The sequence below is a fragment of the Alosa pseudoharengus genome, unplaced genomic scaffold (assembly GCF_046254945.1).
Source record: "Alosa pseudoharengus isolate Yale_2024_CS ecotype anadromous, Long Island Sound unplaced genomic scaffold, YU_APseudo_1.1 YU_APseudo_1.1_scf_5, whole genome shotgun sequence".
Lineage (NCBI taxonomy): Eukaryota > Metazoa > Chordata > Actinopteri > Clupeiformes > Clupeidae > Alosa > Alosa pseudoharengus.
The window spans coordinates 6,764,463-6,784,221 of record NW_027468837.1 but is presented as its reverse complement, the minus strand read 5'-3'; the positions used below and the strand labels follow the sequence as shown (position 1 = coordinate 6,784,221).

Sequence of the window (19,759 nt, the reverse complement as noted above, 5' to 3'; positions counted from 1 at the left end):
CACATGATTGGTTCTCCAGTTGGCATCAGACACACCTACTCACACCCACTTCACACCTATCTGAATAGCATGAGGAGAGATATCTTATATATCAGAAATATCACTTATAAAATGTTCCAAACATTCTCACAATCAAATCATTACAATCCTTGTACTGAGACTATCAGAATGATACCAAACATGAATACATTTACATTTCATGACACATGGATACATTATATCAAGGTAGCATCCTTTGTCTTGTGTAAGTGATAGGCCTTAAACCAGCACATTAGCATTTGATTGGGGGAGGGGATGGTGTCTTTGTTTAAAACCAAGAAGGGTTACATGGCTAACTAAAAGTAGTCTTGAAGTTAAATTATTATCCATTTTAACCATAAATTTATTGCTATCAGGCCTACCATTAGTAAAGTGAGTGCACAATTTAGTCAAATGAACACACAATTTAGTAAAAACCATCGCAAGTTCTCGACAAACAAAAATAGCCTATCTAATAGGCTATCTAATCACTCTTTTCTTCAGTGGTTCCATGTTGGTGGAATGAATTGCCCAGTGCTCTCCGTTCCTGTGGTAGTTTTGGGTCGTTTAAGAGGGGTCTAAAGACATTCCTATTCAACACTTAGTTGTTTAAGCGCTTATGTGTTATGGTTTGTATAATGTTGTTTTATTTTAATTGGGCTGTTAATTAATTTGACATTATTGTTAGAGGGGATGCATCCCCTCTATTGAAATCCGGAGACTTCTTATTACAGTGCATGAAAATGCACTGTACTGTTCTTCCTAGGCTTCTTATTATTATTCCGCTTACCACTTTTTTCATACACAATTTCTCTTGAACAGTTTAACTTAGAAACTTCATTCAAACTTTGTAACGTAGGTCTTCAAACAGATCGGGTTGCTATGTCTTTTAAACTTTGAAACTTTTATACTTTTTAAACTATTAAAGAAAAACGTTTTAAAAATCCCCATAGACTTAACATTGCCGATTATGACATCATAATACGGCCATTAAGCAATTAGAATCCTATGGCAGGTGTTCAGGCCACCTGCAGCCTCAGGCTTTAAGCATACAATCTGGGTCAATTAAGACTACACATCCTATTCAACTGTTTCCTCTGCCCAAAACTGTTTCAAAATAAAAGTCCTCACTACAACAATCCACTGTTAAACAATGTAACCCATTAAACTACTGAACTTTTTACATTCAACTTTTAAAAGGTCTACTTTTAAACTATCATTAAACTATCTATCTATTAAACTAGCTGTCTATCAACAACTTTTAAACTATCTACATTCAACTTTTAAACTTTTAAACTATATACATTCAACTTTTAAACAGTCTACTTTTAAACTATTATTAAACTATCTATTAAACTACCTGTCTATCAACAACTTTTAACTTGTCATCAACTATGTCAACACTTGTCATCAACTATGACTCCTACCCACTGTAGCTAGTTAGCATAGTTAGCATGTTAACATTTTTAACAAAACTAATAAAAATGATTAGCTAGGTTAGCTAAATCACATGGTTAGCGTAGTTAGCATGTTAGCATGCTAGTTAGCATAACTACTAAAATGATTAGCTAGGTTAGCTAAGTCACATGGTTAGCATGCTAGTTAGCATAACTACTAAAAATGATAAGCTAGGTTAGCTAAGTCACATGGTTAATATAGTTAGCATGTTAACATTGCTAGCATAGTTAGCATGTTTAACAAAACTGCTAGAAAACGTTAGTTAAGTTAGCTAAGTAGCATGGTTAGCATAGTTAACATTGTTAATATGTTTACAAAACTGCTAGAAAACGTTAGCTAAGTAATATGGTTAGCATGTTAGCATTGCTAGCACTGCTATAAAACATTAGCTAAGTAGCATGGTTAGCATAGTTAAAAATCTTAGCATAACTGCTAGCAAACATTAGAGCCATTCCAACTTTCAGTTATCGTCAAATATCTACCTATACACAGCCATTAAACTATTTGAATATCAAAATTCATTAAACTTCCAGTCTGTCAACAACTTTTAAACTATTTACCTTCAACTTTTAAACGGTCTACTTTTAAACTATCATTAAACTATCTATTAAACTAGCTGTCTATCAACAACTTTTAACCCTTTCGTGCCCGTGCCGAACATTCCATTTTTGGTGCTGGATGACCTCCTCACACAAAAAACCTTATTTCTTGAGTATAATACATACCATCAATGGGATATACATACCATTGTAATCAGAAGGATCAGTTCTATGAAATGATGTAAAATACATATGGTAATGTTGATATAGTAATGAACAGTATTTGAAAATCCTCTCCAAATGTATATCCGGAATTTGTCAAAATTTAATTTCATTCACATAAAAATGAATTTTCATCATATTTCTCTACAAGATAGAGAAAAATATAGAGTGTATGAAATGTTCAGCAAGTTGTCGGCTATTGGTATTGGAATATCATTAACCTTTCAAAAGTTATGATAATTTTAGTGATCAGTGTAAAAAATGCAGGAAACGGGATTTAGAATGTTGACAGAATTCACATTCACTTTCTCACCAACAACATAAAAGTATGCATAAAAACTAATAACCAAGTCAGAAACAATGGTTTAGATGTATTTGGTCTATAAGAATAAACCATTTATTTGTATATAAGCAAATGCTACAGTCAATAAGAATGACATTAAAAAAAACATACTGTACCTTACCAGTAATACAGGAAGTAAGTATACTGTATTCATTGAAGACCATTTCGGAAAAGAGACATAAAATACATTTGATTCAACAAATACAACTTCCTTATATAAATCAGTATAATATGAAAATTATATACATATATAAAATGTATTATTATTCATGAAAAGCTAGGAATACAATCAACATCACTCAAAACTCAATGTGTTCTAAACATTTGAAAGTGGATTACATACTTAGAACAAGCCTGTGTAGACTAAACACATACACACATATACACACAAACTCATACCCACACACACACACACACTTACAGAGGAGGATAGGGAAAGGTGGGGTGGGGAACCTGAAGGTTGAACACAGAAGAGCTATGACTCATTACTAAACGCATCCCCTTTTGCAGAATGCCAAATCTGACAGCAATTTGTTTATCAATAAAAATAAAATACTAGTGCAAAGTCAGGCCAATAAGAGGCTGAGGTAGTTCTGTTTGACCTAAGTAAGAAATAAAGTGGCATAGTGGTGCAAGTTATGTAAGAGCAGCAGAAGTGTTGTGTTTTCAGGACAACAACAACAAGTTGCAAAGTGTACAAGTGTGCAAGTAGAGTGGTGCAGGCGGCCATTGTGGGTCCAATGTCCAGGTTGTTATGTAGCTGAGGGTGGAGGGGGGAGAGGAGGGAGAGAGTTCAGCATCCTAACAGCTTGGTGTATGAAGCTGTTGGTGAGTCTGGTAGTGCGGGAGCGCAGGCTTCTGTACCTCTTTCCAGAGGGCAGTAGATCAAACAGATTGTGAGCGGGGTGACTTGCATCACTCACAATTTTGGTCGCCTTGCGGGTGAGGTGGGTGGTGTAAATGTCCTTCAGGGAGGGGAGTGAAGCACCAATAATCCTTCCAGCTGTGTTCACTATGCGCTGCAGGGCTTTCCTGTTGTATTCAGTGCAGCTTCCGCCCCACACAGCGATACAGCTGGAGAGGATGCTCTCAATGGTGCCTCGGTAGAATGTGGTCATGATGGCTGGTGGAGCACTTGCTCGCCTGAGTTTCCGCAGGAAGTACAGGCGGCGCTGAGCTCTCTTCGCCAGTGATGCTGTGTTGGTGGTCCAGGAGAGGTCTTCACTGATGTGCACCCCCAGGAATTTGGTGCTGCTCGCTCTCTCCACCACAGCACCGTCGATGGTCAGTGGCAGGTGTTGGGTGTGACCTCTCCGGAAGTCAACAACAATCTCTTTGGTCTTGCTGACGTTCAGCAGGAGGTTGTTGTCCCTGCACCACGTGGTCAGATGGTCGACCTCCAACCTGTATTGAGTCTCGTCGCCCTTGGTGATGAGACCCACCAGAGTTGTGTCGTCAGCAAATTTCACTATGTGATTGTTGCTGTAGGTTGCAGTGCAGTCATGCGTCAGCAGGGTGAAGAGCAGCGGACTGAGCACGCAGCCTTGGGGGGCCCCTGTGCTCAGTGTGATGCTGCTTGAGGTATTGTTGCCAACACGTACTACTTGAGGCCTCTGACAGAGGAAGTCCAGTAGCCAGTTGCAGAGGTAGGTACTGAGTCCCAGTTTGTCAAGTTTGCAGATGAGTTGTTGTGGTATTATGGTGTTGAATGCAGAACTGAAGTCTATAAACAGCAATCTCACATATGAGTCTCTTTTTTCCAGGTGGGTGAGGGCTGGGTGGAGGGCAGAGCAGATTGCATCCTCTGTAGACCGTTTGGCTCGGTATGCAAACTGGAAGGGGTCCAGGGTGGGGGGGAGAATGGATTTATGGAATGGAATGGACATAGGCTTTGTGCGTTCCTGCTGTCTTTGAAGTGGGTGGTTATCTTGTGAGTGTATTCCTTTTTTGCTTCCTTGATGCCACGGGACAGGTTGGCTCTCGCTGTTCTCATGCCAGCTTCATCCCCAGCTCTGTAGGCTTTGTCTTTGGCTTTGTAGGCTTTGGAGATTTCCTCCAAATTATTTCTGGTTGTAGCTACCAAACCTAGGTTCAACACCAGATTCTGCATTGCATAGTCAAACTTGAAATAACAAGAAGCTACTGACAACGGCAATGTCAATGGAGAAAAAGTGCTTTCTGGTATTCTGCGTTTTTTGGAGTACACAATATGTATTCATCATTTGGTCAATGTCCCCTGATCCCTGCCAAGACTTGGTTCCCCAGTAGCAATAGATATTAGGGAGGGAAGTGAACCCCATGTAAATGATCAATCCCAGAAACCTGTGAAACTCTTCTGGTGTCTTTGTCCCATGCCCCTGCACTGTTTGCATACGATGGCCTACTAAGCACAAGCTCCCATTCCTTCCGGTTGGTAAAACCACATATGCCTGGGACAACAATGTGAGTAAAAAAGAACATAACAAGTCTATTTCACAGTTTTTTAGTCTGCACCATCCTACGCACGGCACATAAATCTATACCTTCTTCCTCCATCCCCTCATGCTTCAGCATTGTGAGCGCAAGCTCATGAGCAGTCAGCTACCTCTTCAAGCTTGCGAGAAGGTCTGTGTAGGTCTTGTCATCCTCCATCTGAAACAAGAGCGAAATCATACAAATACCTTTATTAATGTAAAAAATAAAATCACAAAACTACAGATTTGTGCATGTATGCACACAAAAGAAGAGGTAGCCTAAACTATTGAAGCATCCTCAGAATATACTCAAAATATTTCTAAGTAGGCCTATGAAAAGTCATTGTATTACACATGGGTTTAGCTACCCTAAATCTGATTGCCTGGCTGGCATCAAGATAAAGACAGATTACATTTCACCTAGTAACAAACTGCTGAAATGCAATAATGACATTTCTGACAGAATATGTGATTTCACATCATGTTTTCTATAACTAAATATTGAAAGGAGTTGTGCTTCATCTATTTCAAGTCATGCCATCTTAGAAAATGTTGAGACAAGCACGTCTGATGTTTGTCATTTAGAAGTTAGCAAGCTAAAATAGTTCACTACAGACTGCACTACAGATAACAACCAGAGGAAAGGCAATAAGTGAATTACATTTCTGACAGAATATGTGATTTCACATCTTATTTTCTACAACTAACGTTACATATTGAGAGGAGTAAAAATATCGCTCAACTTATTTCATGTAAGAGAACGCAACTTAGAAACGCGGCGCCCATTGATTTATTCAGCTTTGGTTTGCTATAACGTTACTGTCTTACCAATAATGCTTGACCTAACAAGCAAATTGGTACTAGAAAACAAACTTACCTACAGGTTATATACTAACAGGTTTTTAAATGAAAGTGTCAAATGAAAATAACTGACATCAAAAGCAAACAATAATATTGCAAGCAGTTCAGAATTATACAGTTAGCTAAAGTTACGTGACGATGCACTAGCCCCCCGCTAAGCCATAATGTTGACGCTGATGAGAAAGCATATTACTGTCAAATAACATGATTTAAGGATTTCAAATTAAGATAAACCATAACTAGAACCGATGTAAAAACAATATTACCTCAGTTTATCCAGCTGTGTTGTTTCCAGTCGAGGTAAACTCCAACTTAAGTGCAGGTGGCATCCGGCTGTCCACGTCAAATGCACCGACTCAAGTGAAAATATTTTGTATCCAAAACATTTCGCGCCATAAACCCCTTAACCAATCATACCAAATTGAAGCTTATGTTGTCAGCATTACGGGGAAGATTTCAGAAATAAAATCAGTCATTGGACAGCTGAGATATTAGACGATTGGCCATCGTTACTTTTGTAACGAAATTAGAACGGTCGGGCTTGTAAAGGTTAAACTATCTACATTCAGCTTTTAAACAGTCTACTTTTAAACTATCAACTTTTATTAAGCTATGCAACCACCATGTCTATCCTAGCATCACCGTAGTAACCATCTCTGTATTATCTGTTTTAACTATACATGATATTTTACATCACAACTTTAGCATTTTCATGCACTGGTAATTCCTTGGAATTGCATTTCTAGTTATTATTATTATTTTTATTTTTACCTTTTTGTGCGCGCTATTCAGCCTAAACCGCTTAACGTACAAATTTGGTTGAAGCACCGTTCCGTAGATATTCCAAGGCTTTACCGTCCTATCCGTTTTTCATTTTTGAGAAGTTTATACTTTTTGAGATATTTGTAATTAAAAGTATATTTTTCCCCCATAGACTTGAATGGGGGCTGTGATGTCATAATAGAGCCAGCTGCGCTCGTTATAGTTCTCAGAGCAGTTCCCAGGCTAATCAGAACACTGGCACAGGTGTCACCTGTGAGGAATTCAACTGTCTCAGCTTCTAAGCATACAATCTAGCTCTACCTGAACTACACATCCTGTTAAGTGTTTCCTGTGTGTCAAAATAAAAGTCCCAGCCATATGTCATGCATTCAGCATTATATCTCCAGAACGGCTTGACGTACATGCTTCAAATTTGGTACGAGTGTTTTTATGGACTCAAAGATGAAGTGAGTTGAAGTTGGAGGTTGAAGGTCAAATGTCAAGGTCAAAAACACCTGGAGTATGATATCTCAAGAATGCCATGTCACACAAGATTCAAATTTGGTTACTCCAAAAGCACCTTTGCAGGTTATCACAATTACCCTACCAACCAGCTAGCAGCAAGCTCAACAGCCTCACCAACACCCTAACCAGCAGACTGCATCCCCTCGTGTAATTCCTCGGAATTGCATTTCTAGTTTATTATTGATATTCTCCTTAATGTAGTCTTAGCATGTCATTGTTTTTATATTATTGATTGAATGGACATTATTGTTTTATTATTGCCTTTCCCCTTTTTGTTCATTGTTTTTTTATTAGGCTATTGATTGAATTTATATTATTGTGTATTATAACTATTCTCCTTATTATATTTGACCTACATTCTAATTCTGTTCCCTGTTCAAATTTAAATATTATTATGTTGTTTTGTATTTATGTGTTGCTTTGGACAAAGGCGTCTGCTAAATCCATAACCATAATAACACCTCCCGGCTCCAGCTTCAAACTTGCAACTTCAACTTCCTCGCATTTTTTTTCAAATGATCTAACGAGCTTGTTGAGTCTGATTTGATGTGGATTTACCTTTCTTTTACTGATAAGGCTACTCTGTTAGAAAAACGTTAACTTAACCGTGCTATTTGTTTCTGGCGAATCTGCTGATGAGGAAACAAAGGCCTTTACCCCGTTGTTGTTGACATGAGAGCTGGTTAACCAGCTAACGTTGCCAAAGCTAGCAGTGGTAAAATATGTTGCCCGCTTTTTATTGCTAAAATACCTTATTTAAATCACCCAAGGAAACGCCTAATAGAATGGACGAACCATGGGATTTTGAGTTTTTATATCGGATAGTTGAGGGCTTCATGTCGTTTCTGTCTGAATTTGTGGATGACTGGACTGCAAATGACATGAGAGTTGCCGTGTTTAAAATATTGTTTAGTTGGCTTGTTCTGAGCCTTATTGCCATCCACTTCGCCTGGAAAGTATATGGAAATACCGTTAACGACATGTATTATCGACAAGGTGAGAATAGCTGCATAATTAAATGTGTTCAACTTTATCTTTGGCCTAGAGAGCTAAAAGACAGTAAGCTAACAGTAAGTTAGGTTAATAAGGCATCGATGCCTGTGGCTAAATTACGTTAACGCTGCTGGTTAGCTAACGTGAACGTTAACATTACCTCCCATGAAGATAATAACCTTGACGTTAGTCAGTAATTGGTAATATTAATGAGTCCATACTTTAATTTCATCCTAATCAGGCAGAAAGGTGTTACCGCTTGATTAACGTGCCATTCGAGCTGCAAAAACAGTCGTTTGCATAGAGAGTTAACGTTATCTTGTTTTGAATTATGGTAAAACGTCTCCTGTTAACACCTTGCTTCGTACTCTTTAGGCACGGGTGGACAGAACGGAGGCACACCTGACACTGCACCTCACCTAAGTGGTTGGTAGGTGACTTCTTGCTGAACTGGGTTGGTGATTAGGCCAACAGTTAAATCAGTAGGGGGGGGGGGGGGGGGCACGATATGGTTTAGGCGTAATGTTGTGTGATTAGTTGTCACCGTTGCTTAATCAATCTCATGTTTCATATCATGCCCTATGCTACTATGTTTTGATAGGCTGTCGAGTGACAACGAAGCCTTGTCTGTACACTTTACTAACCTTAACGTTCACGTCATCCCCTGTTTTTGTTAGGGAGAGTGCATCAGGGGACGCCCTGAAGACCCATCGCGAGTAATGACCAGGGGAGCTTCTTGAACGAACCACAGAATATGGATCTTGTAGCCGCTTGTCTTTGAAGAGTCTATGCAATTTGCCTGCAGGACAACTTCGACAGCATTTACAGGATGTTAACAAGTGGAAGTGAAGATGTATGTCAGTTCAAAAAGAGCTTCACCAAGTACATTGGACTCTCTACTTAACACAATGTGGAGTTTGTTGCCCCTGATAACAGGAGGTTGAGTGTAGGGTGGTTTGGATGACCGATTCTCCTGAAGATAATTCAGTGGACAGATTCCCATGACCTCAAGAGGACAGTGGTGCAGGTGTAGTGAACAAGGATTCCAAAAGAGAAAATTAAACTGGCATTGCATCTGCTAATTCATACAGGACTTGGTGGAATTTTAATTTAAATGAAGATGGCCATTATTATGGTGCATGAACAATTAAATAGGTACCACGTGTTGGCTACTTAAAAACACTGCCTAATTTTAGTCATAGACTGGCAAACTTCAGACCCACCCTTTCAACAACCTTCTGTATTTGAATTGAGTAGGAAAGCAAGCTATGATAATCATGCAGATGAGATGTAATGGTATGGTTGCTTTGGTGCTGTTTACCAGAAAGACAATAAAAGCATTTAAGTTCAGTCTGTCTGAAAGTGTGTGGTGGTTAATGTAATGATCCATAAAATCTGTGTTAGATTTTTTGTACAAGTACAACTAACTTGGAACTTGTGAAACATCCAGAGAACCAGTGGGGGCACATGTCACGATCCTGCCTGCTTTTTAGAAAGCATTGGTCTCACTACGGTCAAGTTTCTACAATGCTACTTCTCAGGTGTCTGTTGCCATAATGGTTAATCCAGTATGTCTGACCACACTATTGGAGGGCCTTAATTTAAATGTCAGGCAATGAGCTGACCTCCATTGTTTGTGCTTAGGACTTTGCACATGGTATTATTTTAGGAAATAGATTTTGCCAAGTTATTTCATTAGCAAAGTGCAATCTTTTAAATTAGAGCCAAAAATGTAATTGTATTATTTTTATAGTTATAGCTACGTATCAGTTTGGAATGTAAAAAAGGCAGACATAAGTGTGTAATTTTAATCATTAACTGCTGAAGCACATTAGCAGCCAATATCCAAGGAGCTCCCATGTAAACAAGCAAGTGCCAGTAGAACAGAAGGCATACAAATATTACGGAACAATTATGTGGTTTGATTTTCAGAATTAATTAAAATAGTTCAAAAGAATCTCAAGATGTTTAATTTTAACTTCAGTGTACTAACCGATGGATTATTACATAGCCGCATAAGAGTGGCAATAGAGTCAGTGCAGTTGACACGACACGATCATGGACTAATCAAACCTAGTCTTTTCGGTCCATGAGTGCTCCATGTGTGTGTGTCAGTGTGCTTTTCTGTGTGTGTGTGTGTCAGTGTGCTTTTCTGTGTGTGGGCGGTGGGGGCAGCAGCATCACGTGGACATCCATCACATTGGTGCCCGTCAGACCTGGCATGAGCAATCGCTTGCCCTGTGACAAGCGAGAGAAGAAGGTAAAGGAGTCGTTGTTGGCCAGGAAGTTGTCCGTCTGCATGCCCTGTCCGTGTGCCTCTGCTGCCAATGTGCCGTCAGTGACGGCACCCGCTGCCTCAGTGGGTCCATCCTGCCCATCGGTACCCCCGCTGAGAAACACTGGCCCTTGGTCTCCATTAGCGCCCAGCCCTTCTCCCAGCTCCAGCCCGACACGCAGGGCAAGCTCCTGGTTCCGCCCACCGCGACCCTTCCCTGTCAGCTGCACGGTGGGCTCTCCTCCGGCCAATAGGCAGGTGGCACCCCAGCTCTCGTCCCGACCTTCCTCCAGGACCTTGAGCGTGCGCATGAGGTCCCAGCTCTCAACACCCACCTCTGGGCCCAGCTGGAGCACCTGGTCAGCAAGCGCGGGCAACGGGTCAGGCTGGCCGGGAACGGCTGCGGCGCAAGCGAAGCGCGCCAGCAGGCCGTAAAGGCGAGCGACGGACCGCACGTCCCCGCACACTCCAGGCGAGAGCACAAGTGGCCGGAGGCCCAGCTCCCGGGCACGTCGACCGGCACGCTCCAGCGCAATGCCGTTGGAGCCGATGACTGCATTCAGCACGTGCGACTCCTCAGCAGAGCCTGTGGCACTTAGCCTGTCTGCCTGACAGCCAGCCTGCTTCAGCACCTCCGTCACAGAAGCAGGGAGTGAGGAGGAGAGGCCGTAGTGCTCTAGTATAGCCCAAACCTGCTCAGGCCATGTCTCGCACTGGACCGTGGGGCCACTGGCAATTAGGTCCAGAGGGTCACCGATTACATCAGACAAAATCAAAGCTACCACCTGTGGAGAAACATGTAAAAAGTGTAAAAACTAAAGGTCAATAGACATGGTATACATAGTGTCTATATAGGCTTAATCCACATACAGTACTGGACGGGAACGGTTGAGCTGCTGTGCTCTAGAATCTTTGCATAGGCGCGATCATAAGCCCAACTGTACCGTGCCCGAGTCCGCCTCCTCTAGTGGACCCGGGCACGGATAGGCTTACGGAACGGAGCGATCACACTGGTCAAATGAACTGGACTTGAACTTGGGGTCAAACATACTCGGGTACGGTATGGATGGCATAGTGTGAGTACGCCCTTAGTGCAGAGCTAAGTTCAAATTCCTTGAACAGTGGCGAACATATTTGTCTAAACAGATAAATTTGAACAATTTTGTGTAAACTTTCCATGTCAAGCGCAACTCTCCATCCAACTCCCAACATGTTTGCAGAGAACTACCTCCTGCAACTGTTTGTGAGTGTTCACAAACGTTCACAGAAAACTCAAGGCAAACAGTAAACTGTTTGCAAACGTTTGCCTATGTTTGCGAATTTGAACGCACCTCATGTCTAATCCATGGACTTGTAACTGGCCCAAAAAGTTCAATAGATGTCAAATGTTGATGAGGAAACAAATAAACTAGAAACAACTGTATAATGCAATAATTCTTCAACCCATAAACTATTTCTAGGTCATTAGGGCTGGGACAACGCGTCGACGTAATCGATGACGTCGACGCAAAAAATACGTCGACGCAAAATATGAGCGTCGATTCGTCAAGCATAACGCGTGCCGCTAAATATTTTTACTTTTACACCTTCAGTGTTTTCCATACGTTGACTAATCTGTGGCTGGGCACCACGAAATCAAAACCGGCCACCACACATTGATGTTCTATGTTGTAGGCCTGCTATTTAAATTAAAGATAAGATAAAATAATTTCATTGAGCTGCACTTTTTACTCACACAGCCTTTCCTCGCCCCGCCCGCTCTCTCTCGTAACGAGCCCGCTGCTCCTCCTCTGCATGTGCATTTAACAAAATATTCACGATTGTTGCCACATAGAAGCACTGCATAGAACACAGTGGGCTACATTGCTATTAAATCCGCTTAGCATCGTGACCATGCTGCGCAAATTTGTTCAAAACCGCTGCATTAAAGTTAAAGTAAACTCTGCTAAGGTCTTATCACAACATAGTACATTGAGGAGACTAAACGAAGTTAAGTTACAGTATGCAATCAAGCAGTAGTCCTATCTCAAAGCTAACGTTAGAATACTGTTTGGATGTCAAGTTTAGCATGCTTACTTGCAGCTGCTTGTATTACTCATGCAGGGCTCATTTTATTGACTCTGTTTGCAAAATCCCGATGGAAATGGAAAAGTGTTTTCCAAGACTCAAAAGTGCTTGTCCAAAGGAGAAGTACGAACTGTTATTTGAACTACGTTATGAATTGCATCCACACATGATTCCCACACGAACGTCTTAAAATAACAGGCACTCAATTAGACATACACTAGCCTACTGAACTTTATTGAATGCTACCTCTGACTAAGAATACATTACTTTGCACTTGTAGTTACTTGCACTTCAGTCTTTTATTTTGGAATCTTAAGAGCAATAAACATATATTGCAATGTTAAAGAATTCATGTTTTTTCATTCAGATATGTAAATAAACATGTATAAGTTGCTATTAGTGAATTAATGGGGAGATAATCGATAATCGAATCGAATCGAAATCGAATCGGACTGAAAAAATGAATCGTTAGATTAATCGATGCATCGAAAAAATAATTTAATAATCGTTTAAAAAATAATCGTTTATCCCAGCCCTATAGGTCATGTTGTTTTTAAACACTAAAACCCACAGGCAGTTACAGGAGTGGGAAGTCTGTCATGCTGGAGTGTCACCAGTGTCGCAAGCTGTCTCTAGTGTTGCCACAGTGAAGAGCTGCTGTGTTCAATCAAATGTGCAATACTAGGCTTTTACCTGTGCAGGCCGAGCACAGGCAGCAAGGCCTCCCCCCTTGAGCAGGGAGAGGGACCGCCTCACTGTGTTCAGCTCCTGGATAGTAGCTCCAGCAGCAGCCAGCCGCCGGGTCACATCCTGTTTCTCTTGCACAGAGATGGGGGGCATAGGAGCTGGTAGGAGAGCCGACCCGCCACCTGCGCACAGACGCACACAGCATTCCTCGGTGAGTGCACACCCCCAAAATGGGGATACTTTCCTCAAAGTCCACAGATCACACAAACATTGGATGCATACCTGATATGAGCACCAGCAAAAGGTCACTGTCTGTCAGGGCACTGGCCAGCTGCCTGATGCTCTCAGCAGCCCGCTGGGCGTCTGTGTCTGGCAGGTTGTGCTTGGCCCCCTCCATCACTGTGATTTGGCTCCCGTTCGGGAGCAGCATCTGTCTACAGATGAGACAATGTTGCTGGGGTCAACATCAGTCAGTGTATTCGATAAAGAGCACTCTAACCTGAGGAACAACTTCAACCTAAGCTATGCACAGAGCATATCAAAACCATTCTTCCATTTATTCACATGTTCATTCATTCGCATACGCCACAATTACCATAATTGTTGGGTCACAAGAATAGTGGTTGGAGCAGACTTACTCTTTTCCATGCTGTTTCAGGGTCTCCTGAATGCCGTGCGGTACACTAATCACCCCTTTCACCAGGTGATCTCCCACAATCCTCTCTGCCTCTGCTGCCATGCCAAGCACAGCCTTGCCAAAACCCACAAGATGGATGTTGTGAGAGAGCTTGAAACTTTGACCGCACACTTGAAGTTGTTCACCATGACGCTCCAGACATCGTCTCACCACCCGGTCCGGCTGCACAGCCTCCACTGCAGCAGCAAAGACCTCCCGTGCCCGCTGGTCCAGTGACATGCTCCTGACGGCCAGCCACAAGGGCTGGCGCACCCTTAAGCACCGAGACAAGGAAAGCAAACGAGCCATAGACCCGTCTGGAGGCACTTGTAGATGACAGAGCTTTGCTGGTTATTATCCCAGTGGAGGAGAAGCATGAACACACGTATAAATTATTTTAATGTATACATTTACAACACACACACATTTAACTCTACTACTGAAAGATTAGTCACAACTGAAACAACTTACCTGAGCACCCAGGCTTATACGAAATCTATCTCTGTGTTACTCTACTTCAGAGAGCTGGCTAAAGCTGGCCCTGGTAGATCAAATGCCGATGTGTTTGTGTGTGTTTAGTAAGTAATGATTGACAACTTGGAACCACAGGGCACATTAAACAGACAGTGGACACTGTCCTACGTTCAGGATAGAAGGTGCGTGGACCAGACAGAGGTTAAAGAGAGGTAGCCTATTCGTCTGATTCATTGTAGAGTCCATTTTAAAGTGGAAAGCGCCACAACAAAAAGCTGACACGGGCTGTCTGTCTGTCAAATGTCACGAATAAGCCATATCGGCCTACGCATCATGAAGTTTCAGAATTGCGTCATTTCACTTCACTCACCTCCATTGCGGAATATTTCTTTAAATAGCCATGACCAAGTTGTCTGGTGTGCAACTGGATAGTGAAAGTAGGCTGCATAACATTTGATAATCTGGTGGGGAGTACAATATCAAAGTCCCAGATAAGTAACTGTTTACACTAGCTTCCTCTGTATTTTTTTTCTTTCATGCGCATTAATCATTATGAAACACTAGTGCCCCCGTGTGGACAGGAAGATATCATAATTTCATAAACCTGACTTAGCACAGGCTAAATAAGGCATTGGTTTGTTAATGTCATTGACTAAATTGTGGCACTAACCTAATGATAGCCTACAATTGATTTAGGCTACCATATAAATATTTTGTTATTTTGCTCGCATGTGTCTGTATCCAATGATGTGGTTTACAGTAACGACAATAGTGCTGTGGTCTGAAATACCACATCTTCTCGGTACCTCACTCTATATTTGTAGGGACTGACTCTTCTCCCTTTCTTCGGTGTCAGCCTCTCCATGAACAGCATTTCCACATTTATGATGCAAACATCAGTGCCTGATTTGTGTACATTTATTCTGAGTCCTCTTTCTACAGCCTTTTGTTATTTGAGTTCAGATGGAATAAGTGGCTCATCTTATGCCAGAGACAGAAAACCATGCAAACTGGTAACGTGCAAGGCAGACAGATGGATAGACAAACTGATAGATTATTGGATTGGGAGGGTAAACTACATACTCTTCTCTGGCCTATGATAAATACTGCACATAGTTATCATTTGGCAATACACTCCCCACTCACACCATTAAAAGGACAGCAGTGTAAAAGCCTTGCTGGAGCAGCTGGGAGAGTGCTGAGGGTGCAGAGGAACTGTACACTGCTCTGCACTGGCCATAAGGTTCACGAAACTTTAATACTGTGGAATTGTGGGCTTTGATAGTGCTCTGAATTGGCACATTTTTTCCAAATAAAACAGCAACAGCAGACCGCAATATTACACCTGGGGCCTTTTCAAGTGGATTATTCAAAATATATGAAGATGAGCAGCAAGGACTCTCCGGGAGACTTCAGGTGGGTAAGTCTCCACCTTGAACTGAGGTTATATTTTTTTACAAAAATACTTAAATGTTAATCTCCATGGTCTTCCTAAACAAGGGATGAGGGGAATTCAAAGCATTAAGATCCAATGGGAGTCCTCACTTCCACCCATAGTAATTGCTGCTGTCCTCCAGGGCAAACTCCTGACTGTCGGCAACATGTACCTGTTCACAGTTGATGTAAGCGAGTTCTCACCTGTGGAGATCATAGTCACCTCTTCAAATAACCTAATTGAAGTCCAAGCTGAAAAGGTACATGGGAACTGTTGGTTTAGTCATTATTAGTTGAATACATACCTCTGTGACGTTCCCCTCTCTTCAGCCAGCTTTCTTAACACTCCCTGTTATTTACCAGGTAGGAGAAGATGGTACAGTCCTAAACAATTTCATCCACAAGTGCCAACTGCCATCAGATGTGGATCCCATGTCTGTAACTTCGACGCTGGCAGATGGTGGTGCCCTGACAGTGAAAGCTCGCAGGCACCCGACTGACACCTAATCTGCTTCTAGTGTCAAGACCTGGCTATCCCCTTCTCACTTCCTCTTGGTCTATATCCAAGTCTTCCTAAATTTGGTGAAATTTAAATGTATTTACCCTTGGTTAAATCAACAGTACTTCCTGAAATTTGAACTGAACTTTGAATTGTTATGAAGTCTAAGAACGTATTTGTAGACCTAACAACTGAGAAAGATTCCTTAGTGTACATCGCATACAAATTTTACAAATATTATGTCTGTGTAAACTGAAAAAATACACTTATTAAGCAAGAATTTGTGATGTGGTCTTAACCAATTTACACTTATTTATAAACCTCAAGCATATTCTGATGGAGTCACCTGGGGTATGAAATTTCACACAGAGTTCAGACTTTTTCCACAATAGTTGCAGTGGTTATACAACTATGAACGCTCATGGATAATTAAAAGACCAGTGCTAATCCATATGCTGACTGAATTCTCACATTGTGTGCTGCGATCCACATGAAATAATTACCGGTAATTAGCCCAAGCTCTAATCATACTGTATCCAATTTGAAAACAAGGAGTGTTCAATATAAACTACTATGAGAAAGCACACTGTGTTTTTAATAATTTCAGCAAACACATGACTAGGCTATTTATTTAAATTGCATCACTTGTCTGACTGACATAAAGCGTACAAATAAATGCAAGAGACACAACCAATCAGGAGTCATTAAAACAGCTTTCTGCTGTCCATAAAGTGTATGGAGTGGAAACATGAGTGTCTGGACTCTGGTACTTCTTGCCTTTGTTCCCCACCTCAGACCTGAGAGGACAGAGGAAGGCAGCTTGCAGCAACACAGTCCTGGTGCCAGAGATGTTCAGCCAGAGCATTGAGGAGCGGGGCAACCTCACCCAGGCCCCCATGAACGTCTCCCCCGATACGAAAGACGGGCAAGCCCCATGTCTCCTGGAAGCTGGCTATCTCCCTCTCCGTCACATCAGTGTGCATGAACAGATCAAACCTTCTGCGTTAAGAAAAATTTACTTTTATCCCTCACATGCATATGTTAGCCAGTCAACAAAATGATACAAGTAGTCACCACAAGTTAACTGCACCAACATTACATTACTGAATTCTATTTGTGGGGGTAGGTTTGCAGAATTAACTTGAATTCAACAGTTTTTAACAAATTAGCGTAGCGTGGTTATAATGAACCAGATTTAAGCACAATTTAGTACAACCTGGAAAATCATTGTGTGGTGGTCAATGTTGATATTGTGGTGGGCCGCCACAAATAAGTCAATGTATGGGAAACACTGAATGTCTATTAACATTATTTGTGATTGACTGATACAATGAGGAAAGACAGCCAAATGGTCTAGATTACAAAAAGTCTCTTTATAAGCACTTAGGCCATCACATTTCAGTTGAGTGAAACTTTTTCCTACCTATACATCTTACATGGTATAAAAAAAAGGAATTTAACTTGACCTTCTAAATTAATCTAGTCTCTGATACGATAAAATAAGCTAGTCTCTGGTGTACACAGCAAGACATTTGAGAAAGGATACTTAGTGCCCACAACCAATTTAACAATTTTATCAGAAGGGTCCGATACTCTGGATATCTGATTTGATAAATCTTCAAAGGAGGCATGGTCGGTAAAGGAGAATAAAAACAACATTGCATCTGCTTGCTCCTTACATGACTAAAAAAAATACAAACACACACTAGTTAGTACTCCAAACAAGAAATATAAGATAGTAAGTGATACAGGGAATTTGCTACATGACTGTGCTGGGCCAGAGGTAAACACAATGGTCCTTACTTCAAAATTCCTTCAAATGTACAAAACATTGCACCATACACCCACATAAAACAAACAGACTTATTCAGGACAGAGAAACTGAGCATTGTCGTGCCTATAGTGTCAAATATCTGTAGCCTACCGGTAACAAGTGGTCAAATCTGCGAAGTGAATTCTCCCCGCAATCCCAAAAGAGGAACTTGAAGAATAGAACTTGGCCATTCTCCTTCAGTTTCACTGGCCAGAACACTGCTGTCGTCTCAATACCTGTGGCAAATAATGTGTTTTGTTGTGAGAGGCCCTCTAGGTGGCACTATGAGTTTTGGTAACAAGCCCATTATGATCATGTAGGCTGTATTTGACCATTCCTCCAGTCATAAATAATTCATAATTACAGGAATGCCCACATCCTTGTGCAAATGGCAAAAGTTGATATTGTTTCACCTGTAGTTTCATAATGCATACTGGGAATGTCTGATCCCCCCAGACGGGCAGCGAGAGCAGTCTTTCCAACACCGCTTTTCCCTGCTAGAAATATTTTGTAGCGGACGATGTCGACATGTGTTTGCGGAGGCATCGCAGGAGCTTCAAGGAGACCTTGACAATGAAGAGATGGTTTAGTTGCGGTGCTGATCAATCAATCCCACTTGTGAGATGAATGAAGCCTACAGCCTCTTCAGTAGCCTAGGCTAGCCCAACTCAACTTCAGCAGTAGCCTAATTCTAAACCCATTGTAACAGTAAAATGTTCCCATTACCAAACTTTGATATACTTTGGCTACTTTGGAAAGTTAGCCGTCTCATTCTTACCAAACATTTTGCGCCTTTTCTTTTGAAATAGTCTGCTGAAATATTCTTTGCTATCGGGACACCGATGCCAGTCTGCAATAATTATTGATCCAGGTGGAATTACTGGAGCTGCTGCTGCACCCAAATGGTTAACGTTAGTCCGATCTTGTTCCATCTTTTCAGTTTGACACACTATCCAACTTCATGCACTGCAACAAGTCGTTGTGTGGTAAGATATTTTTCTACAAACACCTCAGACATGTGTGTTTATGAGCTCCCTCCTACATGAGAAATTCAAAATATCAACGACATCAATTTTGGACTTGCATGTCGCGGATAGCCGCCACGCTATTCGGCTATGTGTAGCCTAATGTTGATGAAAGCAGTAACTAGGATGTGGATGTGAAAAGAAAAAAATGTGAACTTCCGGTTGGATCAATGCTGCGTTCAAGACAACAGCAAATTCCAATTTCTGACTGTAGAAAAGCAATTTCATTTCATTCATTCCATTTCTCATGACCCCTTCCCCTACCCCATGTCCCTGCAAGGCATAGGCGAGAATATTCCCCTTAAAAAATAAAAGTGAGACACTAACCTACCAGGGGAAAGCCGGAACGATTAAAACTCTTTTTAATTAGACATACTTTATAAAGATCTCGTAACACAATGAAAGTGAATATTTTGTTAGCAACCTACTTCCTCTGTCAAATAGCCAGTTAAATTTTCAGCTCTGAACAAAACCGTTCAGGAATTATTTCCTGACCCAATAATTGAATGTGACTGAATTGAAGGTAATAGGCCTATCTAATAGTCAGTAGCTTAATACATAAAAATGCAAACCACACATAACAGTAAATTAGGCCTAAATCCACCTATTCACTTGAATGCTTTCATCCTTGGCTT

At 41.3% G+C, this 19,759-nt stretch overlaps 3 protein-coding genes across 3 annotated transcripts; 1 reads left to right on the top strand and 2 right to left on the bottom strand.

Annotated features, from left to right (window-relative positions):
• The first annotated feature begins 7,809 nt into the window (after positions 1 to 7,809).
• On the top strand, positions 7,810 to 9,524 carry tcta (T cell leukemia translocation altered). The gene is made up of 3 exons (XM_076267558.1): positions 7,810 to 8,177; positions 8,550 to 8,604; positions 8,852 to 9,524. The coding sequence occupies exons 1-3, from the start codon at positions 7,967 to 7,969 to the stop codon at positions 8,892 to 8,894; spliced, it is 309 nt and encodes a 102-aa protein (XP_076123673.1). The 5' UTR covers positions 7,810 to 7,966; the 3' UTR covers positions 8,895 to 9,524.
• Positions 9,525 to 10,121: 597 nt separating this feature from the next.
• On the bottom strand, positions 10,122 to 15,073 carry glyctk (glycerate kinase). Its single transcript, XM_076267438.1, has 5 exons — positions 14,724 to 15,073; positions 13,842 to 14,226; positions 13,486 to 13,637; positions 13,210 to 13,385; positions 10,122 to 11,234 (listed from the first exon to the last, which is right to left on the bottom strand). The coding sequence occupies exons 2-5, from the start codon at positions 14,186 to 14,188 to the stop codon at positions 10,314 to 10,316; spliced, it is 1,596 nt and encodes a 531-aa protein (XP_076123553.1). The 5' UTR covers positions 14,189 to 14,226; positions 14,724 to 15,073; the 3' UTR covers positions 10,122 to 10,313.
• A 1,782-nt stretch (positions 15,074 to 16,855) lies between these two features.
• On the bottom strand, positions 16,856 to 19,233 carry cplane2 (ciliogenesis and planar polarity effector 2). Its single transcript, XM_076267575.1, has 5 exons — positions 18,878 to 19,233; positions 18,513 to 18,665; positions 18,211 to 18,335; positions 17,833 to 17,969; positions 16,856 to 17,282 (listed from the first exon to the last, which is right to left on the bottom strand). The coding sequence occupies exons 1-5, from the start codon at positions 19,029 to 19,031 to the stop codon at positions 17,078 to 17,080; spliced, it is 774 nt and encodes a 257-aa protein (XP_076123690.1). The 5' UTR covers positions 19,032 to 19,233; the 3' UTR covers positions 16,856 to 17,077.
• Positions 19,234 to 19,759: the final 526 nt, after the last annotated feature.